Raw genomic sequence first — 22,779 nt, forward strand, 5'->3', positions numbered from 1 at the left:
GATGCGACTTTCGTATTACCATAACCAACCGGTTCCTGGCTATGTGCAGAGACCGCATCCCCATCCTCATTTCCATCCCAATCCACACATTTTAGAATTAATACGTTCGTAACAATGATAATCATCATGCGGTTTATTACTCAAGAATCTCTATGTGATCTTACGGCTAATGCACGCGAATAAATAAAATTAAAAAAACTTAAACGAATACGATACGAAATTCCATTAAAGCTCAAGTGCATTCAAGAAAACTCCTCAAACGGCTACAACTAGAAGGCTCACTAGTTCACTCTCGCACTCTACGATGCAGGATGACCTCCTGATCTGCTCTATCACATTCACACAAGGACTTAGGTCTAGGTCTGCGGATCCTCTGGACGCGATCTTACGCCTGCTGCTGGCGGAACAGGCGCCTCTGCGTCTGGTGGGGTGGCTGGAGGTCGCTCTGCAGGATGGAGGCGAAGTGCTGCTGCTTCAAGGCGCTGATTGTGGCGATCTTGCGATGCCTGTTGGGCTGAGCGGCGGCCAAACCAAGGCGGAAGTAGGGCAGGTCTTCGTCCCGCGGCAGTGGCATCCTCTTGTCCTCCTCTACCGGTGAGCCATCGGGTCGCACGCGGATCACCAGAGGTCCGGTGAGGAATCTCTTGGGCGGTTCTGAAGTCAGGGCGGCGGCCACTGGGAGCTCACTGCTGGACTGGGGCCCGTAGCCGTAGGCCATGTCCATGTCCATGGCGTACTTGTGCTTCTGCTCGCCGCTCTCGAAGATTGGATTGGTGGCGGAGCCGGAGCTCTGGATGGCATGGGCATGGGATGCTCCGTGCGGTAGTTGCTGGCGCGTTAGGATGATCAGAGAGGACGCGGGCGGAGTGGGCAGGGGCTGTTGGAGCGGCTGCCTCGTGGTCACTAGGCTGGCTCCGCTCGGATGGTCCCGCATAATCGATGACCAGACTGCGGAAGAAAAGAGCGGTCAGATCGACATCGAGATTGAGAGCTCACGTCGAGCACGTCGCGACTGCGCACTGCGGAAGTTCTGACGCGGAAATCGATCAGTCTCCCACGCAGATAGAGACACTTACTCAGCTCGTTGGCATCGCGCTGATACGGATCTAGTGCCTCCAGCTGGGCGTCGGAGAGCGTCTGCAGCTTGGCGGACCCGTAACCGAGCAGGTTGTGCTTGCACTGGTTCACTGGGAGGCCTCCGACGGCGGCTGTTGACTTGCAGTGCACGCTAACCAATTGGGCGAATGTTGAGTAGAGGTGGGACATCTGCAGGGTGACAAAAATGGGGGATTATTTTAAGGGCAATTTGTGTTTAAGAATCAAGTTATATAAATTAGAAAGCAAATCATCGCTTCTCTGTTCAGCAGCCGAATATGGTATTGATTTGGCACGAGCGGAAATCGGAGAACATAAGTATGTGGGTGATATTGGTTTCCTAAAAAACTTGCAGACTTAAAGATTCTTAGTTTCTTAGATTTCATTTTAGCAGATTTACGACGTGCAGAAAAGAAAGTTCGAGGCAATCATACTTCGACCAGGTCTCGTGGGTAACGCAGGGCAGAGGTGGAGCTGCCTGGTGCCTCTCAATGGGGGATTTCGCAAGGTGCGTGTGTGTCAGCCGGGAGATGATTGCACTTTCGTTGCACAAACGAAATGCATTTCGACAGCGCGGCTCGCGAGTTGAGCAACTGCCTCCCAGGGCGCGATCGGATGGCTGCCATCTGGTTCATGTGCCCCAGTTCGGATGGGCTGGGTATGGGTATGGGTTTACGGTTCAGCGGCCAAAGCAGCAGCTCATTGTCTATTCTCCGTGGCCAGCGAAGCGTCGAATGGACTTTTAATTAGCGCCGAATGTTCTACTGCGGTGACACATCTGCATCTGCGATTTGTGGGATTTCTCTGGTCGCCGGTGACGTCAAGTGGATCGCTTCAGCTCCGATGCTAATTTAGTGGTAATACAGAGCAGAAGCTCCCCAAGAGTTCCGAATCCGGCATCGGTCACGATTTAGCACCTCTCCCGGCAGACAGCCAAACAATCGAAGAGTCGACGAGCAAACAGCAGAACAAAGAAATATGCGGGGAACTGGGTTACTTCTCTAGGGGATCCAGTATCGGGTCTGTAGCCTCCTTCTAGATATATATATATGTATATATGTATATACCCTTGATCTGCTTCAAAATCCAGCAAGAGCTTCATTTGCATTGGCTCTGCTTTGGGTTTTACAATTTTACGCCGTTTGCATAATGCATTGGATATATCGGATCGGCGGACTCGGAGGGGCCAAAGTTGGGGAGTTGGCGGGTTGGCTCACATTACCAATTACCGTTACCCACTCAGTGGGGCCACACAAACGTGTGCGAACTGCGAAATGCAGTGGATACCATCGCACCACCTCAGCACCCCCCTGGGTGTGCATTTGCTCAGATGTGTACTTGAGTGGGGCAGCGATTAATTGAACAAATCGGTTCCTTTGTGCCCACCCCTCCGCCAGTGGAAGCCACTCTGTCGGGATTTTATGGTCCAGGCCCTGGCACAATTAAATAATTAAGCCAGTCAAAATTGCAAATTCAGCAAAACAGAAACTTATTTATGGCTTAGCGCGCAAATATTCCAAAAAGCCTTTGCGGGAGTTGTCAAAGTCACGTACTTAATTCGCTTATATAATATACGCTCGTTTTTATAAAAATATGTTGATTCGAGATCGTCGCGGACAGGTTGTAACTCATTAGCCTTCCAGCGAAGTGAGCTGAGCTGAGCTGACATCGCCTGCTTTGTGCGCAAGTCTAGCCTATAGACACACTGATCTTGGCCCGAGCCATCTGTATCTATATCTCAAACTTCCTTGTGCCTATGCGAGATACTCAGTCGACGCACAACCCCCGAGAAGCGAGACCCAGAGATGGCCAAAAGCGGTCTCGTGGGTCTGCAGACGCTTCCCGGGCCCCTGGTCTATACCACATGCCATCCCCAGCGGATTGGCGGTCAATAACCTGTTGATATGCGCAGGTTACATTATGAAACATCGAAATGGCCAACCAAAGAGACCAACGCAAAGACAGCCACGAAAATGAAACATTTCATAACAGACAAAATAAAAAGCTAAAAGACGCGGTAATGACTCCGGTTCGATCGGGTATCGGATGGGAAAAGGGTTCCATTACTACAGACATGTTTGGGTATCCCAGCATATTTTACGTAAAAACAAAACGGTAATGCGAACATAACTTATTTATTGGGGCCCAGACCGCAAACCGGCCAAACGCGTTTGCACCCATAAAAACATAAGGGCAACAACAAATTGTTAAGCTGTTGTTTATTTTTGCAATCGAAAATCGAAAGCGCTCAAATAGCTGCGATCACCCGGGAGCAGGGAAGAGTCGTCTCGAAACAGGAAGCTGAAGCATCTTCTATAAATACACCCAAAGCGATCGTTCCGAGGCGAGTCTGGTTAGAAATTTACATGAAGTGCAAAAAGATATAGCCCGTACAGCCATAGCCCCACAAACTGCGTTTCGGCAGCTAATTGCCTTTTAGAAATTATTTTCCCATTTCGAGAGACTCGTGTGGGATGCCGGATGCGGCTTTCAATCACTTCTGGCCCGGGATCGGATTGGGTCACATTGTCTGCGGGCTTTATTGTCTCGATCCGCGGATTTAAGGCGCAGTTCGCGTGCTTAGCGGTCAGAAAGGCAGAGATTCGGTCGGGGATTGATGCGCTGGCAGCAGGGCACAGAGATCTAATGACTGGCAAATCGCTACATATAAATTAAAGTCCGGCGGCTAATTAATGAGCGGACTGAAGCCACTTCGGCGGAGTTCATTAACCAAAAAACAGCAAATAAACAAAAACGGCGGAGAAAATTGCCACAGCGTTGTCACGCTTTGTTGCACAAACATTTGTGCAGAAAAGTGAAAAGCTTTTAGCCATTATTAAGTTTTTCCTCAGCTCGCTGGCAATTTGCAGCACTTGCGAATGTAAATTGAAACTGTTGTTCCTCATAAATGAAAATTAATGTTTGCTCTACGCTCCACCGCACTCGCTTGTTTGGGGGATTGGCTGCTGGCTAATCGCGGCTAGATCCCAGGCGGCATAACCTTTTCGCTTCATCAGTTGTGAAACCAGATGGCTGATGTTTTGGCAACGCCAGCCAGTGGACTTCCCTCGAACGCTCTCGAAGTCAAGTGGCTTTCCAGCCGGACCGCTGTACCGCTGGACCGGTATTCCCAACAGACCAGGCCCCACTGTACCACACCGCATAATCCTCGCCAGACTCGGCGCTGATAAGGCCCAATGTCAAGCCGCACTCCGCAGGCGTCTATTTATGCCAAGGACCGTTCTTCTTCAGCTTTCGGCTCGAGTGTTTGTTGTGCCATGTTGGTTACGATGCCAATCGCGGTACAGTTATGCAAATGAGCAGCGAATACCGCTCACTGACAATGAACGGCGTCTTGTCAACCATTCATATTCATGCTGACATTCATATTCATTCCTTTAGTTTTTTGTCTTCGACGGACTGAAAAGTGCGGAGAGAAACCCAAAAACAGAAGCGCGCAAAGCGCCGTTAATATGCGAACTCATTGAAGTTATCACAACACCATGTCTACATCCATATCCATACCCATACCCATACCCATACCCATATCCATATCAATATCGCTATTATTAACGATCATGCTCTGCTGATCAAGTATTCAGCGCTGCGCTAGATTCGACAGATTGAATCGAACTCAATAGACTCAACAGACTCTACTCGACAGATGCGCAATGCCAAGGACAATTGCCGTGTGTAAGTGGAGTAAACGAGGCGTATGCGCAACCTGCACCTGGCGCACGCGGCGTATGCGCAATGTGCATTTCGCTTACCTTCTCGTTTCGGGTCAGGAACTCCCAGATGGGAATGGCCGATGACGAGCTGATCTGCATGTGGAAGGCGCCCAGCAGGCAGCAGGCCAAGATTACTTTCGCCGCAGTCGTCATGGTGGCGTTGCTGCTTTTATGTTGCGTACTCCGCACTGCACGGAGAGTTCAGGGGATTCGTGCTCCGTGATCCGTGATCCGTGGGTCAATTGCACGCTTCGGTTGTGTAACCTTTGTGCGGCGACTTTCTTTTTTTTAGGGCCCAATAAAAGCGCTTTTGTGGCGGCTTGATGGATTATCACTTGGTTTCGGGGGCTAGCCAAGTGGCTTTCTTCTGTCCGACGCACTTAATTGAATTAACCAAACAACGAGCGTGGCCAATTCGTATTATCGCTGTTTTCGGGTGTACGTGTGTCTCAGCTTGAAACGCAAAAGCTTGTTTCACACATCGGTTTCTCGGCAAGATGGGGGAGTCAGTCGGTCTAGGGAGAGGGGCGCCCACCAGTCGATCACGAAAACGGCGAATTCCAAGCGAAACGGAAACGGAGCGAGCACTATAGTCTTGCAGTACTATGTCGAACAACCGGTCGCGGCGATGTCTGTGAGTCGTCTTCGGACGGCGCTGGCGCTCCACACGTATTTAAGCTCTGAGATCGGCTTTGGCGGCGGGAGAGCGCAGAGAGCGCAATCGCACGGCAGAGCGAAAGTGGCAGGGAGCGAAAGCGAGAGGGAGAGCGGCAGCGGGTGGGAGATCGGGAGCCCCCCGAAAAAAACAGAGGCGCGCGTCGATGCCATCGAGGATTTGGAACCTCAATGGGTGGGAATGTTTAAATATTGTGTGTTAGGTAGTCTAGTTTCATAGACTATGGATTCTCATGCAGCAAAATGTTTCAGTCGCTCTTGAGCCAAAGACTTAAGGACGACTCGCAGTCCCCCCTTACATTTGGCTGCCTAAGCCCCTGGAGCCACTAGCAAACTTGTTCTCGCTTGCACTGAAAATAGAAATTAAAAACCAAAGTAAACAATCAAAAAGACCAAAAACAATAACAACCCGCACCGAGCCGAGCATCAGTGAGGCATTGCAAAAATTTCAAAGTCAAGTTTGCGTCGTCATCGCGTCTGAGTCCGATCAAGCCGGGCTTGTAATTGAAGTTGTTGATGAGCCGCGGGATTACTGGATTGTGGCGAATTCTGGTCAGCATACTTAACAGCAGCACGCTAATTAAACAAAATAAACACATCAAATTCCAGAATGCGACGGCGCCATCATCCTGTTTGGGAATTCAATTCGCGGGCAGCTCGCTTAATTCAATCAAAAGGTAAAAGTCGGTAAAAGGGAGCAGAAGAATGCGATCGCTGGAATTTCCTAACATCTCGGGAACCATAAATTTGATAAGCCCGAGCTCGCTCCGTTGAGTCAGCCACCCCACATTCGCACATCGCCGCCAAAAGAAGACCGCTGGGTTGTTGACTCGCCAGATTGAGATGCGGATTGCAGTGGAGTGGACCTGGTCAAAGAAGCACCGTTAATGCGCTGATCCCATTCGATTCCTTCCGGGAATGCGATAAAGAAAGGCTCTGCTACAGGCAACCGCAATCCGGATCTCGACTTTCTCTTGACAGTTCCAGAACGCGGATTTGGTTGACACTTTCGTATATACGTACTAATGGGAAAGCATTCTAACGAAGACTTACCTTATAGAGGATGAATCATTTCCATATGGCCGAAATTTATTATGTTTGCTATCGTTTTCAGAGGTGTTTTTTGGAATTACCAAAAGAGGCATTTGTTTTCTGGGATTATCCAAATGAGAAGATATTCCAATTCTTGCTTGGAACATTTTCAAGGTTCCGGATATATTTGAATACACTAGCTAGCAGTGCTGGTAAGTTATTTATAATGTCATATTCCTTTGTCCCTATTCAAATCGAATACTTCACCTCTCACAGGATGTTGTACTTGAGGAATTGGCTACCGTAGCGATTTCCCCCGCCGTAAAGTTCCTGATCCTCGTTGTTTTTGTACATCATGAAGTCCGGATTCTGGTCGTCGCCGAAGATGGGAACGAAGCTGCCGAAGCTGAGGGTCTGCTTGAGGTGCTGGTCCGGACGGCGTCCCAGCTGGATAACCTTGCTGTACAGATCCGCATCTGCCTGGAGGGCACGATCGAAGTCCTTCCAGTGGACGAACTTCACCTGCTCGCTGGGTATAGCGTTGTTGTCGAGTAGCTCAAGGAGCGTATTCGAGTTGACGGGCTGCACCACGTTAAGTTCCTGCTCCTTTGCTGCTGATTCCCCTGCGGGCAAGCGGCGCTTGCTTGGACTCGTGTCCAGATCCCATAGCCAGGCCAGCAGAGGAGTCACAGAGCTCTGGAAATCGTTTATGGTTTATAAATACCCTTTAGGAAAGCCCTTGGGTATGACTCACGTGCTCACTGCGTCCTATGCGAGGAATGGTCTTTAGGTTCTTTATGGCAAAGTTCTCGCCTCGCTTGCCCAGCCGCGGTACGTTCTTGGTGATCTTTAGGAAGAATCCTGGACTACTGTCGTCTGCCTGGCTGATGGCCACAAGAGCCACCAAGAGCGAAACGGACAGGACTGTAATAATTCTCATGCTGATGCGACTGAAGCTTCACCTGACTCCTGCTCCACAATTGGTGGTCTTTATATAGCGAGATCCACCCGCATCTTGCGTGGAACAGAAATGCGGGCGACTCCAGGAATTAGCATTATCGATCGGAAAGTGCAAAGCAGATAAAACTGAACTAACCTGACCTAAATACCTGGCCATAAATAAAGTGCATACATTTTTACGTTACATTTGTATAAGAACCAAATTTGATAGCACATACCACTTACATACATATATGCTTAAGTCTTCTCTCTTATATACGTTTTGAAGATTAAAAGTAGTTTATTTAATTTCCTAAACAATACCAACTAAATGATTCTGTACGGTTTTTTTCGAAATACTTAATAAATATAACAAGGATTTTTGATCTACTGCTAGATCAGAGAGCTTTGCGCCCACTGGGCAACCTCTGTGGGAAGGGCCTGGTATCGCTGCACACAGTGCTGAATCTGGCCGTATGTCAGCGCCAGCTTATGCATCTCAAACTCTTTCTGCACCTTGCCTACGCCCCCGCCAGCTCCACCGGAGAGCGGCATGATCAGCTCTGCGATGCGTAAATGCTCGAAGGCCTTCAGGACAATGGACCGCTCCACGGCCTGCATTGTGGTGGACACTTTGGCAAACTTGGAAAAGCGCGCGTAGATGATCTCGAAGTTAAAGGGGTCGCGATCGTAAATCTCCGAATGGTGCTTGATGGCGATGATAAGGCACAGTTCCAGGACTGAGAGCCCGCAAAGCAGCTCTATCTTGTCGTCGCCCTCAAACTGTGATCCCACCGCAGCCATTTTTTCGGCTGTAATGTGGGGAGATTGCGGTCGGAGATGTGCCACCAGGCGGAATAGGAAGTTCTTGAGATAGGCCTCGCTGATGTCGAAGTCATGAAGCGATTGGAGTGTGCTTTTTGCCTGCTGAGTGGCCAGGACTTTGCATATCTGCTTGTTCCAGGCGTCGCGTATTCTGGGCGAGAAGCCGTACTCCCCGGGGTCAAAATGGTTTCGGGAGAAGTAAAGTGCCCCCGACTGGATGTTTTGTAGGTTATAGATTCTCTCCGCCGCCAGCAACAGTGAATTGCCGGTCGGAAGGGACAGTAGATCCTTGCACAGGTCAACATACTCCTCGAAGCGCTGCGAGCTGGGAAAGAGAAAGACCTGTCGGTGCGAGAAGCGCGACTTGACCCGCTTCTCCAGCAGCTCGATCACGTCAAGCCGACAGGTAACGCCAAGCACGCAGATGGGCGCCTGGGCTGACTGGGAGACGTCGAAGAGGTTGTAGAGCAGAGTCTGGTTGTGGTGGGCACAGAAGAGATCGAACTCCTCGAGGATAAAGACCACGCTCTTGGAATTCTTACCGCCCGACTTAAGACACTGGAGCAGGAAGGCGAGGTTCTCGGCGAACGAGCCGAACACTTTGCCGTCCGCAGCGTTCTCCAGCTGCATCTGCACAGTGATGGACTTCAGGGCCACTCGGTCGTCCGTGTGCAGATTACCGTCCAGGTGGACGATCAAAGTGTTTTCCCCGAACGATTTATTGGGCAGCAAGTCCGCCAGCACGGAGTTGATGAGCTAAGGAAGTTGAGAGTATAGATTACTGTATTGGCTTTCCGGTAAGTCCTGGACTCATACCGTTGTCTTTCCGGATCCCCGCGGCCCAATGAGCAGCAAGGAGTTGGATTCCCCCATTTCAGCCGTGCGTTGCAGCAATAGGCGCACATTGGACCGCTCCTCTGCGTAGCCCCTAAGGGTGGTGTAGTCTCGCTGGAGGCGCTCCTTCAGGAAGCGCCTGATGTTGACCAGCTCTCTATCCGCCTCCGGCATTTTCGCTCCTTGGTTTATTCAACTAATAAGGACGCACAGACAGTTTGGATTTCCGCTAGTAAATAAATCGCGCCAAAAAACGTAAACAATGCATTAGGGATGGAACAAAACCGATATCGGTTCATTTAAAGTACGGTGGTTTGGAACACTGATACTACTCAGTGTGGACTTAAGCCGCCCGAAAACATTGCCGAGAATATATCCGTGCCACAAACCAACACAATCTAACTTCCGTGGGCACATTTTAGCACATTTTGAAATATTAACTTTTTAGATCATACAAAATGGACCACAATGGTGGAATATGTTGTAACTCTATAAATAATAATCAAATATCAACAAATTTCTTAATTAATCGCATAATCGCTGGCATTTTGAGGGTCAATTTGCTGGAATAGGTTTATTCGAATGCTGTGTGTTTTAAATGTCCATTAATATAAGTTATTAAACACTCAATGGATTCTCAGCGATTATTTAATATCGGCTGGCAATTTCAGAACAGCAATGGACCGAGCAATCACAATTAATAACTTTTGGAGTATTTCAGCTTTTGGTACTCGATGTTGTAGTTATTGTGATCCAGACCTCATTCAGAATGCGCGCATTGTGGATTTTTCTGTTGATTTCGATGGCTCCGATGGCAGTAAGAATCGAATGCGTATGGCTAATTGAAGGCACTGCACTATAGAACAATTGATATCCAAAGATCCGAGGACACTTCGAATTCAATAATGTAGTCTGCCTCGTGCGCGACAGGATGTTCATGGACTTTGAGTACTGCTACTTGAAGTCCGTGAATCGCACCTACAAGTACCTTTCGCTAAAAACCAAGGTGTTCCACCTGCCCGTCGACAACTGCGAGGTAAGAGGATAGAACTCTGTCGGTCTCACAACTCACAACACCCGACCATTTTCCAGACCAGGTTCCAGCTGAGGATGCGCGAGAACAGGCGACTCCTGTACAACTTTGATTTCAAGGTGGACTCCTGCAAGTTCCTGCGGGACCGCAAGCACGTGGTCGCCAACTGGGTCTACCAGACCTTCGCCCCCTACTCGAACATAAATCACACCTGCCCCTACGACGTGAGTGAGCGTTGCCATGTCCTGCCGTCTAATCTCCGCCTTTGTCCCCCACCCACAGCACGACATCGTGCTCGACAAGCTTCCCGTGCAGCACCTGAACAAGCTGGTCCAGTCGATCATCCCCGATGGCAGATACATGATGAACAGCACATGGATGGTCGCGGGCATTCCGCGCACCGATGTCATCCTATACTTCACCAAGAGCTAAACAGTCATATCCAATGATATACAAGCTCTTCAACCCATAAGCTGAAATATTGGTAAGGTGTTATGCCGTTTTAGTATTGGATGGCGGTCAGCAGGACCAATATCAACATAGTAAGTCTAAGTGGGTCTGATGTGATGTATTTGTCACATTACTGAGATTTACGAAAATAAATATAGTGTAGTGACGGAAGTTAACTTAAACACGTACATAAGTTTCAAACCAGCCCAGTTCATAAGCGCTAAGAATTATGTGCAGAGTTTCTGCACAGGTGGCGGCTGGCAGTGACCTGGATGCACTGCACCTGTCGCCTGTCAAGTGGCTGCTAATGCGATTAGGGAGCACACAGAAAACGGGATTGGCACTTGGGACTGGCAACTCAGCTGCCAATCAGGTGGGCCAGCCACAAACTTCACACATTTCGGACACATATATCCATCCACTCCACAACCAGAAGGACACGAAGTAAAGTAAACACAACCCCACACCCCTGACAAGATGCCGGCGGACATAGTGACCACGGAGCAGCTGCGCTACCAGCTCGCCTTCAGCCATGCCATGGAAAGGACGACGAGGCACTGGCAGGAGACCTTCGCGTGGTACCCTAAGATGCAGTGCTGCCACTACCAGCGGATCGACCAGATCTATCTGACGAGTCGCCAGCGGTACGGCGACGGCCACTTCCTCAAGTACGCCAACAGGAGGCGCCTGGCCAAGAAGTTCATGGTGACCGCCCAGGAGGTAGCCGAAGGCTTGGAGGATCTGAAGATGCTGGAGCAAGACGGCATTACGGGCCTCAAAGTTGCGGTCACCGAGAACGGGGAGTACGGCCGAATGAAGCCCTCCAAGCTGTACATGTGCTAGGACACCCTGTGACCAGCCGGCCCGCTCTGCTCCCCAATCCTCGCCAGAACCCCTCACGATTAAACTATCATTCTCTGCTGACAATGCAACTCTCAATGGCCGTCACTCATTACGCGATTTTAGCATGACCGTGCGCATAATTAACAAGGTGAAAACGTCAGTCCCACCTGCAACTGCTTGCCCCGCCCGCCTCGCCGCCGTAGCGAGTGCTCACTGTACCTTCTCCTACTGGGGCGCGGTTGAAAAGTTCGCACAGGTAATTAAGTGATCGCGTCTGTCCACTCGATGAGATGACTTGCCTCGTTTGTTCGGGATCTCGGGAACTGCTTTATGGCGCCCATAAACTGGGAAATATTCCGCGGACTGAATTAATTATAGATACCATGCGAATCTTAAGGATTTTGTGGGGCCCCCTGGGCTAATACTACTACTATATTGATAAATTTACAATTGTGAAATATAATCTGGGATACTGTTTGCGAGTATATAGTTATTTTGGGGCTCGCCGCACTGCGAGCTCCTTGATAAATGTGTCCATCGACGCAGCTGCTCCTCCTGCGATTGCAGACGTAAGCCCAGGTGTCGTGGGCCAACTTCGAGCAGTATGATTTAAAAGTTCCATATGCAAATTACCCTCAAAGTTTCCGGCGAGCCCATCCGTCCATCGGAGTGCGTGGTAGATGGAAATGCGAAAGTGGCAAGTGGAAATGTGAACTGTGAAATGGGGAAAATAGGAAATGCAAATGCCCATGCAAGTGTGCAAATTACACAAAGGACGCTAACTTTGGGCCAACTTGCGAACTGGGCCAGCGACTCATTAGACACATGACAGCATTCACAGAGTGGGTGGTGGTTCAGTCGGCCCATGTGCGGAGGAGGGGAGGTGGAGCGGAGGAGCGGCAGGTGGGCAGCGGCAAGTGCGTGTGAAAAATCAGCCAGCAGCGGCCCACAAAATCGCCAAGCGCGCAATTAAACGGTAGCGGATAATTGCTATCGAAAGCCATAATGATGGCCGGATCAGTACTTACCCCGACTCCAGTATATGCTTCCATATCTTGATGCGGCTCTCCAGAGGAGAGCTTTGTGCGCCTTTCTCGGCTCTCATTGTTCGCCCGATTTTCCCATCAGCATCGCATCGATGCGAACTTTTCGAGACCATCACCTCTTTTCTGTTGACTCATACTCATCCCAATCCAACGGACGGACAGCCTCTGCTTTTGGCGGTGCTCAAGTCTGAGACTGAGCAGTGGTGACAGTCGAAAAAGCAGGCCAGAACCGGAGTTGCTGCGTTGTAGGGCTCAAAACAAATAAACACAGAGACACCTACTTGCCATACTTTGCACTCGGGCGAGTGGGTGTGCAGAGAGGTCAGGGGTCAACCCCTTTCCGGGCAGGGTAAACAACATTTGCGGATTTCACGCCAGGGCTCAGACAGCATTGCTGATCCTATTAGTGCTCGTCAGGGGCCTCGATTGACTGACTGGCGCCATGTCTCAGGTCTCAGGTCTCAGGTCTCGGTCAGGACTTCTCCTTTAGTACGAGAGCATCGCAGCAAGGACCAGCAAGTCCAGCCGGGATTAGGGCGTAGAAGGGACTTAATCCAGTTTTGCAGCGATCTCGCTCGTCATTGCAGGTAGACGGTGACCAGGTTCGCACTGGCACTGGCACAGACACAGGAAAAGCCAAATAAAATAATAAAGAAGCACATACTAAGGCCGAAACATTAAATAAATAAAAGTCAACGGCAGTCGGCAGTCAGTCAGGCAGCTCATAAACGCTCGGCAGCTGACGCCGGTCCCAACTTCAAATTAAAACGCCATTGGCGCTTTGGCACGCATAGATAGGATTGGGACCTGGACTTGGGTTTCAACTGCGACTGCGACTGTGACTGGAACTGGAACTCTCCAGCGCCAACTCCAACTTCAATTCCGACCTGGGTCTGGGTCGCCCATCAAGCCGCTTTGGTTTGCCGCCGCGACTGCCCATAAGCCAATTTGCCAATTTCATAAACTCGGTTTGATTTGCCGCCAAAACACAGAAGACAAAACGAACCGCAAAACAAAACCCGGCTCGCTTCAGTCCGACTCTGAAAAATAAAACCCCAAAAACGCCCCCAGGCCGGGCAGACAAATTCCGACTTCCATTTGGGACCTTTGGATCGGTGGAGAGCAGCAACAAATCGTAAGGTGGCCTAGACCTGCGATGGTGTCCATAAAAGCGTCTCTATCAAGGGCCCACTACGAGCCAAGGAAATGGACAACGGGGGTCTAATTTTATACATTGTAATATTCGTAAGTCGACCAGTTTGAAAAGATCTCCAAACATATGACTTCATCCAATTATCACATAGATCCTTGTGGTCGGTCGATAGTCCCCATTCTCCTCTCCAAGCCGAATTCGTTCTTGTTGGCTACGCCACTGGCCAAATTACACTTATGGCCATAATTCAATCAGCGCATTATCAATCACGGCGGCTACTTGTCTTGGCTAGTGAGTCAAGTCAATCGGCCATCGCCTAGCTCGGTCTCCGTCGCACTCTACTGAGTGCCGTATGGACATCCCGCTCGCACTTCGGTGTGAAACACGTTTGAAAGTCATTAACTTAAATGATTCACTTTCTGAGCCATAAATTTCGCCACTAACTGGCGAGGAGCCGAGCCAGCCTGTATGCGAAAAAACGTCGACAGAAATGTCTTAAAAAATTGCTAAATAATCGCCTTAAATGAGTCTATAAAAATGAGCACCCCGAGCGGCGACTAGAGCTCAATCGGCGATCTCGCGGACCCAGTGGCCAAAAACCCACAAGACTGAAGACAGAAGTGGCTCAAAGTGTTTTCAAAGCCCAAAGTGAATTTTCATTGCCAGCGGAAGTCGTAAATCAATTTTTTCCCCGCCAAAGACAGAAAAATGGGGAAAATGCTTAAGAGTGGTCTCTCAGCCGAAATATTAGGTTTAGGCCTAGAAATCAGAAATCGGGGACGGCCAGGGACAGGGAAAGGAGGCGCCCATTCTGGAAGAGCATCCGCAGCGAGAAATCTTGTTGTTTGCTGCTACTCCGACCAATTTCGGCTAAGACGACAGCCATAATGATAGGGGCCACTTTTGCCGCCGCCGCCACGCACGCTATATGGCCAAGATCCCATGGGCGGCGGGGTGAGGGGATGGCAGTGATGAGGGGATGGTAGGGGCAGGGCGGGGGCAGGGCCGTTGGAACGGAAAGGGGCAACTTGTCAGACACTGTGTTTGTGTTCCATCTACGTTTCCGTTTCAGTGTTTTCAAGACGCCATCATGACATTGTCAGAGGCAGCAAAATACCAAGACGACATCTCACGCAGCCTTAGAATTCCCAAACTGGTGGAGTGGGCTATCGGATAAGTCTGTGAAAGGGTGTATCTGCCGGTACAGTGTTTCATTTCCGCACAGAAAATGCGAGTTGGATAAATAAGGCTAGTCTTACTAATTTGTACATATGTATGTAGATCTAGACCATCCACACCGAATATCGCCTTATGGCTTAAGGTCGCCGAAAGTGCTCAAAATACCCGCAAATGGACATGTGGAGAGAGGAGCTGGGAGCCAACGCCTTCTGCCTGTCTGCCGCAGAACAGGCCAGAACGGACAAAGGAGTCCCAATCCCATTCCTGTGCCAATGGGATTATCTATGAGCTGTGAAATCCTTTTAGGCGGAAACTATGGAACCCACACACAGGCACAAAGCCAGCACAATGCAACAAGTGTTGCGGCAGATTGAGCAACAAAAGGCTCATAATTGTGGAAGCCACACAATGCGACACATTCGAGAGCGGGGATGAGGACGAGGCTAGGGACTGCCGGTCCTTCGTTGTGGTCCATGGCATGGTACTCGGTAGTGTAGGGCTGCTGACCAGGCTAATGAGTGGTCGCAAACAAACCATAAATGCCGATTTCGTGCGGTCCAGCCTCGGCGGCAACTTCTTTTAATACCACTTGACACTTGGCCAAGATCTAGGATACCCATTCCACCAGACATGGAATTTATGTTCGACAATATTTGGGAAATTAAATCATTCCCGCGGACAGTTTTATAGTGCGGGCGTGGCGGGTATTGGAGGAGGGAGGACGGTGGAGGGAGGGTTCGTGCTGGGGAAGGGGATGGGCTATCAAACAGTGACCTCAGCCCCCGCTGAACCCACGAGTGGGAAAATTGGAAAAATGTCAATTATGCGCAATTTTGCTTAAGCAATTGGCATTCGTTGCTGCTCTGTTGTTTGTTGTGATTGCACGCATACTTGGGCAAATAAATTGACAAATAGGATTTGCGTTTCTCCCCGATTTTAATTTTTTTTTTTCTGCTGGCCATTTTGAATTAATAAATTGCCGCCAATTTGCCGCTAGCCTTGCCAGCGTGGAAAAGTCGACGGAAATCGAAAAGCAAAAATCTGGAAAATATCTGAAAAACATTCGACTGCGTTGCTTGATATTCTTCCAGCTGGTATCCCTGAAGTCGGAGTTTGAGCCATGTTATCATTTGATTGTGCTGCCAGCTATTAGCCTAATTGCCTTTGGTTCGCACTGAGACCTGCCGATTGCATAAGCCCCATGCCAACTGATTGATTTCGCTCTGATCTTTGCTTTTCATCTGAATCAAATCCCCATCCGATGGATGCGGATTCGAACTCGTTTCGCTAGTAACTCGAACTACGGCAGTCTGCCAGTTGAGTAATGGGAAATATTAAGCTGACCTTAAACCTGTCATTTGTTAGTTGGTTCCCTAGATCAGTTATTTTACTTCCTCCTATCTCTTGCTCTAGAAGATTTAACATGGCATTATAATATTATATATATAAAAACCTATTCAGGTTAGTATATATTTATTCGATCGAGAGCTGCATTCGTATTTTGTAAAATTGTAACTCGAAAATGTAGATACGAACTTCCTGCTGGCCCTTTTCTGGCTTCCACTCGACTGCAACAGATTAAAGACCAATCGCATCCACTTCACCACCACTCACTCCCAACCATCCGTGCAACCCATTGATGGGTGACCTCGACCGGACCAAATCAGATCAAACCCCAAACCGGGCCAAAAACCTTTATCGCGGGCGCGCAATCGCAACGGAAGTTGCGTTCAATTTATGGGTGAAATTATCCACTGGCCGGGAGATTCGGCCATCGCCCATCGCCCATCGGCTCGTGAAGATTTGCTGAGCTGTGGAAATAAATGGAGATTGGAGATACCCGGCCGCGATCGTCATTGGTTGGCATCAGGGCCCCGGCTGGGACAATCGAATTAGAAGAGCAGGACTCATGAATGGGCCTGGCCAGACCTCGAAGTGAAGTCGGTCCAAGGCGGGGGCATGAGATCAGCATGTTCCAGCCCGGCCGGGGCAACCAGTGAACCCATTTTCTCACCTGTTAAGGTTGTAAAGACTCGAAAACAACAATTTATCGCTGTTGAGATCGTCGCCTGCCGCTCCTCGAGAGGTGAAGCCTCTTCGATTGACTTCGGCCCATGGGGAACTCCATTTCCATCTCCATCGCATCTCCTCATCGGACTTCGATTGCATTTGGGTTTGGGCAGCGTCATACGATTTAATTGCTGCGATTGTGTCAGCAGTTTTAGGTGGTTGTGGCCAAGAGCGGACGGACACATGTATCCATGTAGCACCGCGCACAGTTCACGTCTTCATCTTACTGCGCTGCGGAAGGGGCGTTTTGTGCCAGCTAGCTAGCCAGCCAGCCTGCTCATGGGTGCTCAATAATTTGATGATCATAATCAATGCCCCTTGACTGACATTCGCTGCCGCTTCCCGCCCAGCTCTGCTTTCTTTTCGGCACTTCCAAACTGAACCAACAAAAGGCGCACAAACTTGTTGAAAGCCGATTGATCCTTTTGACGAGGCCAGAAGGGGCGCTGCCCCATTGATCCTCCGGCGCAGATGATTTGCCCAAAAGTCAAGTGTTTGTGCAGGCGCTTGAAAGGGGCCGCCGGTTGTCCAGGATCAGGATAACAAGGCCGCGGAGCAGAGCGTGGGAGTGCCTGGACACAGTTGCCCCCTCCAGCCGTCCAGTCCACTCATCAATTTCTGGCGATGAGTAAGGAAGTCTGTTTTGTCTCTATTTCGGCGATGTTCTGTTTTTCGTTCTGTGATTTCTATTTCGAAGCTGCTTCTACAACTTTAATGCCCGAATCGCATGCGTAGGTTTTCTATGACGATTAAAACCCTCATATGTCAACTCGGCCCATTCATCATCATCTGCCAGCCGGGTACGCAGACAGAGGTAGCAAACAGTCGCCAGACACTTGGCTGATGAGCTCAAATCTCATCAAGAAGTGTCTGGCTGGCGGTTCGCAAGCATATATCTCTGTCTTTCTTGATTTTGGGGAACTTACAGCACCTACTTCAGCCTAGCTCTGCCTGGCGTGATGACTTAATTCACGACCCGACCTCCACTGGAAGAAACTTCGTATGACTTTCAGTTCAGTTCCGCACTAGTATCCTCTGCGTGGCGACCCTATTTTCTCGCAGTGCTCCCGAGCACCTTTAACCCAACCGGATCAGGTGCCTCTGCCGTTGGCTGCGATGGAGCCGAAGCTGAAGCCGAAGCCGGAGCCGGAGCCAGTCGACCACTTGAGCGTCACCGCAGTGACACACGCAAGTGCTTGGCCTGTCGCTGGAGCGCGATCATCCTCCCCGGAGAGGCCTGCGGAACCAAGGAACCCTCGTCATGATGCAGCGCTTTTCGGGAATGAAGTTGCCAGCAGTCGGTGAAGTTGTGCCTGGTTAGGCGCTGCCGTTGACTACGAGTATTTGCTGTAATCATTGTGGTAGCGCCTGTGCATCGGATGATAAATCTATCTTTTATTAGCATTTCAAACACTCCGATGCGTTGAACGTGTTGCGCTGCCCTGAGTGAGTTGTTTTGGCCAGCCTAATCCCAATTAAAACCACATTTTTCATCGATCCGATGGGGATTCAAGTGAAATCGTTAATGAGCGCATAAAGTTTTAGTCCAGCCCGTCCGGAATTAAGAAGATCAAGAAGACCCAGGGCAAGAGCACGAGCCCCTGGTTCGGGGGGCAGGCGGAGCCCGTTTCCTGGGTGTCGTATATAAATCGCGTGCTGCACTGGAGGTCTTCAAAACGCTTACGAGTTGCAGCCCCGGGGCTCGGGGCACCGTCACAGCCCAGGTCCAAGTCAGAGCCTCATCACCAGCATCCGATTCCGATGGGGACTGGGACTGGGACTGAGACTGGAACTGTCCCTGCCCCCCATTCATTTGGCCTGGGTGTTGACCAGTCTCAGACTGCGCCCGGGGTCATCTGGCAGCTCCTGTCCTCCCTTCCAGAGAGAATCAGAGAGGCAGAGAGACAGAGCGAGGGAGACCGACCTGGGCTAATGATTGCCAGGGCAGCCAGCTTTTCGTATATTTCAGCTGGCCAAGTTCCGAGGTGGTACGAGTATTTGGCCAAAACAAGATTGATTTCCTGAAATCGAAACCTTGAGACGAGCTGCAAAGCCAGAGACACGCAAGGGGCCCAGATCGCAGTGATAATGATGTCGAGAGCCAGTTTTTCTCGCTCTTTTTACGAACTCGGATTGGGGTTGTAGCCATATCATGGTCCGAGGTCCGCGTCCCCTTCAGCGAAATGCAAAAACAAATTGTTTGTGGGTCAGCGTGGCGCGGGGCAGGGCCTAACAAGAGCAGGAGGATGCGAATGGCGATGGGGATGGGGTGGTGATGAGGGTGAGGACGAGCGGGCCATGGGGCGTTCCGTTGTTTCAAGGAATTCAAGGGAAACAGAAACAGAAAAAGGATGAGGATGAGGAGCCTGCCCGGAGGCGGGGAACGACCTCGTCTGGGGCTGCTTTGCTGTCTCTGGACTCCAGCTCCATCTTATTCTTCAGGAGACTACACACGGAAGCCTAATGCTGGCCATGTGATTTGTGATTTGCGATTTGTGCTTTTGGCCCTCGATCTGTTTCCCTGGAAAACGCGCCATTTCTGGCCTAAGTTCTGGCAATGACAAAGAGCTGACCGCTGACTGGAGCAGCAGGAGCCACATGCGGCATGCAGCAACAGCAGCAGCAGCAGCAGCATGCTAATTTATGAAGTAGCAACTTGCAGCGACATGGATGCAGTAATTATAGCTTGGCAACTTGTTGCCAGCCTGGCCCAACTGCATGAATGGAAGAAAGCCAGCCCAGTTTGCTGTTTTCCATGCTAAACAGAAGCTGTTCTACTGCAGCAGCAGTGGCGGCGTCAGGTGAACGCGGACGTGGATGTGGATGTGGCTGTTTGTGGTGGATGTTGTACGTGAACGCGCCCACTCGGTTACTCCGATCGGCTGCAAAAAGCGCTCCAAACAGCTAAGACAGAAGTAGGAGTCCAGCCATGGAGTGCCGAAGTTTTTACTACTCTCTATGGATATAGTTCGAAAACCATAATCTGGCAAATTGTGAAATCAGAAGATTAAACAATCAAGGAAATATAGATTGCAACCATATTTGTATATTTCGGTTATATTGCAAACGCTGCTCATAAAAAGGCATATACCCCGCTTTCAGGGTATCAAAATAACTGGCTTAAAAAAGCTAAGAAAAAGGTCCTACCCCGTGGCGTTTTGGCTTTTGATGGGTTGGCTCTGCTGACTGCTCGGCAGCGGCAACAGCAACATGCGGCATGCAGCAACAGCATCAGCAACGGCAACATGGGGCAGCAGCAACATAGTTTACACACCTACCGAGGCCGCAGTCGAAGTGAAGTCGGAGTAGAAGTCGGGGGCTGGGCTCCGTCTGCCGAACCCTCTGGCCAGCAACATGCACTTAACTGGTAGCCACAATGCACTTTATAATACCCGGGAACATGGCTCTCATCTCTGGCGCGGAGTGGGTATCTGCCCCTCCTCGCAGCTTGATAGATGCGGCAGACTCGGACTCCCGGAGCGATCTACCAGGGGGCGTTGCTGCTGTGCTGCAGTGCAACATTGGAGGACAGAGTCGCAGTAGAAGTAGCAGAGTAGCATAGCAGCAGAAGCTGCACCGTTAGCTGACTTGGCTTGTGAGCTTGGGCCTCATTTGCATCGGGCCATAAACTCGGTGGCCCAGTTCTCGACGGGCGAACCCGAATCCGAATCTGCATCCGACTGCGAGTGCGAATCCGATTGCGAACCCAATTGAGACGAACTTTGAGCCGGCGCTAGGCAATGGCCTTGGATTAGCTAAATCCGTTCCGTTGCGACCCGCCTAATCCTTCCTTCCTGCAGGGCACCTCATTAGCCACACCACCACCCACCCAGGTAGGGGTAAGGTCAAGGGTTTCCGGGTTAAGGGCTCGGAAGGTGTTTTCGCCGTGTACCAAAATATAATTAGCGAGCCAGCAAATCTCTTTTTAATGCCGGCCAGTCAGCGGGGGTGTTCCGATTGAAATTGGAGCGTAGCCGAAGGAAGTGTGAAAAGTCGATGCAGAATTTCCGAAAACTGAGCCCAGGACTCTGAAGTTGAGGTAGACGAGGCCGGGAATTAAAAGCGCAGCCGCCTCTCATCATCATCAGCATCATCCTTAGCAACGTCCGCAAAACACTCACGCACACAGGGAATTAAGTTGAGTTCTGGGTTCTGGATTCTGTATTCTGTATTCTGGGCACCGAGGTCCCAATTCTGAGCTCTAAGTTCCCAGTTCCAAGACATGAAAGATGCCGACCGGTGCCGAGGATTCTCGATGTGGCGCCGGCCAGGGAGTATAAATCATATCACTCACACACAAAGGGCGGGGGAAGGGGTAAGCTGGCATACAGTGCCGCGACCGCAGCCTTTGTTAATTAATTGCCCAGCTCCAGAATAGACACCTTTTCAGGCTTCGAATTTTCCTTTTGAGCCCCGAAAGTCACAGCAAACTTTGCATTTTTCGGAGGCGGAACCAAATTCAACAACATATTTGATAGATTTCAGAGACCCCACGATTCATAGGTTTCAAGGGCCTTGCAGATCCATGTGGTTTCTCTTGGTCCTGCTGGGTCTGCCGATGGAAACAAACGAAGGAGCGGAGTGCAGTACAGGACTAACTCTCGGACGCCAGCAGTGCTACCTCCACGAGGAGATCTTCCTAGCCCACCACCCTTTGCAAAGTGTCACAGCCAAGAGGCTCAAGCTTCCCTGGTGGTGCGCCCTCCTAGAAAGCCTCTTCCTGCTCCTGCTGGTGAAGCTGCTCCAGTTGTAGATGAGCCAACACCTCTCTCTCTCCGTAATTGCCGCTGATGTAAGCGGACAGGTGGAGGCGACAAATGTCACACATGCTGCTCGTAAATCACATCGGAAACGGTTTTCCCCGTTGCTCTTGCTGCACATGATAATTTGGCCAGGGTGGCTTGCTGGAGGTCTGGCCTATGTGCTTCTAATTAAATTGTTCAAAATGTTTTCCAGCGCGCTTTTGGGCCTGGCGCTGGAAAATCGCTGACAAATGCTTCCATCAAAACACAGAAAAAGTTTTCATTTTGTTTTGTCAATGTCCAGGCCACATAGCACCACCAGAGGTGGACGGGCACAGTGGGCTGCGGTCTATGGAAATGGGAGCATGTGAAAATATGGCATCACATGTTTTGGGGGCAATTATAAATATATAATATATATTTTACAAGAGATGCCTGAATACTAAATCAATTGTAGATCAAATGATATTTTAGATATGATTTAATCAGTATCAATGATTAACTTTACTTTGAGTTGGAGCAGCCAACTTTTCCGTTCGAATAAAACGGAAACAAAACTACGGCGACGAGACAATTTAAAACGAATTAAAAGCGCAACCGTTTGAAACCTCCCGAACCCAAACAAACCGAACCGAAGGCATCCAATTGAAAATAGCAACAAGTTAATTTGGACAGCCCCTCCCCCGCCTACCTTCGCTCCTTTTGGTAAGTCATTAGAAAAAATGTCGAGTCGCGCAATTTGAATATTTCGATGGCAATGTATGCGACTCCGACTCCGTCGGTTAATTTAAGGTGATAATTGCTTTTTAATGTGACACAACTAAATTTTTCCCATTTACATACGGCTCGTTGTTGTTGTTGTACAGCTTGTTGTGCCGGAAGTTTTTCGGGCCTGCGCATGTGCAGCCAAGAGGTCAAAGGGCAGGAGGAGGGGGCTGAAGGTGCGGGGCCAGACACTTGTTACGTCGCTGGGATAACAACGACGGCAACAACAACTGCCGACGCCAGTACAATAATAAAGTGTCAACAATTATTTTCAAATTTCCAAACATTTCATTTCATTTTGGTTCGGTGCTGAGCTATTTGATGTTTTTTGGGGTTTTGGTTGGTGCTTTGTGGCTGTTCCTTTCGA

General features: G+C 49.9%; 6 protein-coding genes and 2 long non-coding RNA genes across 9 annotated transcripts; 5 read left to right on the top strand and 3 right to left on the bottom strand.

The window, feature by feature from the left end:
- Positions 1-101: 101 nt before the first annotated feature.
- LOC6736134 (rhythmically expressed gene 5 protein) lies at positions 102-5,491 on the bottom strand. The gene is made up of 3 exons (XM_002082998.4): positions 4,866-5,491; positions 1,077-1,266; positions 102-948 (listed from the first exon to the last, which is right to left on the bottom strand). Exons 1-3 carry the CDS (start codon positions 4,977-4,979, stop codon positions 386-388), a joined length of 867 nt encoding a protein of 288 aa, XP_002083034.1. The 5' UTR covers positions 4,980-5,491; the 3' UTR covers positions 102-385.
- Positions 5,492-5,587: 96 nt separating this feature from the next.
- On the top strand, positions 5,588-6,827 carry LOC27206894. Of its 2 annotated transcripts, none has more exons than XR_006541657.1 (3): positions 5,588-6,053; positions 6,111-6,745; positions 6,810-6,827. It is a non-coding gene; the product is annotated as an uncharacterized LOC27206894 (long non-coding RNA). The 2 variants fall into 2 exon arrangements; XR_006541656.1 differs by lacking the exon at positions 6,810-6,827 and having other exon boundaries at positions 6,111-6,178; positions 6,616-6,744.
- On the bottom strand, positions 6,741-7,645 carry LOC6736135. Its single transcript, XM_002082999.4, has 2 exons — positions 7,288-7,645; positions 6,741-7,229 (listed from the first exon to the last, which is right to left on the bottom strand). Exons 1-2 carry the CDS (start codon positions 7,471-7,473, stop codon positions 6,804-6,806), a joined length of 612 nt encoding a protein of 203 aa, XP_002083035.1. The 5' UTR covers positions 7,474-7,645; the 3' UTR covers positions 6,741-6,803.
- Positions 7,646-7,749: 104 nt separating this feature from the next.
- On the bottom strand, positions 7,750-9,428 carry LOC6736136 (origin recognition complex subunit 4). The gene is made up of 2 exons (XM_016181190.3): positions 9,114-9,428; positions 7,750-9,053 (listed from the first exon to the last, which is right to left on the bottom strand). The coding sequence occupies exons 1-2, from the start codon at positions 9,303-9,305 to the stop codon at positions 7,866-7,868; spliced, it is 1,380 nt and encodes a 459-aa protein (XP_016029525.1). The 5' UTR covers positions 9,306-9,428; the 3' UTR covers positions 7,750-7,865.
- A 118-nt stretch (positions 9,429-9,546) lies between these two features.
- Positions 9,547-10,649, top strand: LOC6736137. Its single transcript, XM_002083001.4, has 4 exons — positions 9,547-9,948; positions 10,012-10,167; positions 10,224-10,388; positions 10,447-10,649. The coding sequence occupies exons 1-4, from the start codon at positions 9,901-9,903 to the stop codon at positions 10,594-10,596; spliced, it is 519 nt and encodes a 172-aa protein (XP_002083037.1). The 5' UTR covers positions 9,547-9,900; the 3' UTR covers positions 10,597-10,649.
- A 127-nt stretch (positions 10,650-10,776) lies between these two features.
- LOC27206193 lies at positions 10,777-12,201 on the top strand. Its single transcript, XM_044922747.1, has one exon. It carries the CDS (start codon positions 11,092-11,094, stop codon positions 11,455-11,457), a length of 366 nt encoding a protein of 121 aa, XP_044778682.1. The 5' UTR covers positions 10,777-11,091; the 3' UTR covers positions 11,458-12,201.
- A 5,445-nt stretch (positions 12,202-17,646) lies between these two features.
- Positions 17,647-18,424, top strand: LOC120284398. Its single transcript, XR_005543615.2, has 2 exons — positions 17,647-18,254; positions 18,308-18,424. It is a non-coding gene; the product is annotated as an uncharacterized LOC120284398 (long non-coding RNA).
- A 2,889-nt stretch (positions 18,425-21,313) lies between these two features.
- On the top strand, positions 21,314-22,079 carry LOC27206194. Its single transcript, XM_016168919.3, has one exon. The coding sequence runs from the start codon at positions 21,431-21,433 to the stop codon at positions 21,656-21,658; it is 228 nt and encodes a 75-aa protein (XP_016029528.1). The 5' UTR covers positions 21,314-21,430; the 3' UTR covers positions 21,659-22,079.
- The last annotated feature ends 700 nt before the right edge of the window (positions 22,080-22,779 follow it).

This window comes from Drosophila simulans, chromosome 2R (genome assembly GCF_016746395.2).
Source record: "Drosophila simulans strain w501 chromosome 2R, Prin_Dsim_3.1, whole genome shotgun sequence".
Lineage (NCBI taxonomy): Eukaryota > Metazoa > Arthropoda > Insecta > Diptera > Drosophilidae > Drosophila > Drosophila simulans.

Coding starts and splice junctions, on each gene's coding strand:
- LOC27206194 (XM_016168919.3), top strand. CDS start 21,431: ATGTGGTTTCTCTTGGTCCTGCTGGGTCTGCCGATGGAAACAAACGAA.
- LOC6736136 (XM_016181190.3), bottom strand. CDS start 9,305: ATGCCGGAGGCGGATAGAGAGCTGGTCAACATCAGGCGCTTCCTGAAG. Junction 9,054..9,113: donor GGGGATCCGGAAAGACAACG/GTATGAGTCCAG, acceptor CAACTTCCTTAG/CTCATCAACTCCGTGCTGGC.
- LOC27206193 (XM_044922747.1), top strand. CDS start 11,092: ATGCCGGCGGACATAGTGACCACGGAGCAGCTGCGCTACCAGCTCGCC.
- LOC6736134 (XM_002082998.4), bottom strand. CDS start 4,979: ATGACGACTGCGGCGAAAGTAATCTTGGCCTGCTGCCTGCTGGGCGCC. Junction 1,267..4,865: donor TCCTGACCCGAAACGAGAAG/GTAAGCGAAATG, acceptor GTCACCCTGCAG/ATGTCCCACCTCTACTCAAC. Junction 949..1,076: donor GCGCGATGCCAACGAGCTGA/GTAAGTGTCTCT, acceptor TTTCTTCCGCAG/TCTGGTCATCGATTATGCGG.
- LOC6736137 (XM_002083001.4), top strand. CDS start 9,901: ATGCGCGCATTGTGGATTTTTCTGTTGATTTCGATGGCTCCGATGGCA. Junction 10,168..10,223: donor TGCCCGTCGACAACTGCGAG/GTAAGAGGATAG, acceptor ACCATTTTCCAG/ACCAGGTTCCAGCTGAGGAT. Junction 10,389..10,446: donor ATCACACCTGCCCCTACGAC/GTGAGTGAGCGT, acceptor CCCCACCCACAG/CACGACATCGTGCTCGACAA.
- LOC6736135 (XM_002082999.4), bottom strand. CDS start 7,473: ATGAGAATTATTACAGTCCTGTCCGTTTCGCTCTTGGTGGCTCTTGTG. Junction 7,230..7,287: donor GCATAGGACGCAGTGAGCAC/GTGAGTCATACC, acceptor AACGATTTCCAG/AGCTCTGTGACTCCTCTGCT.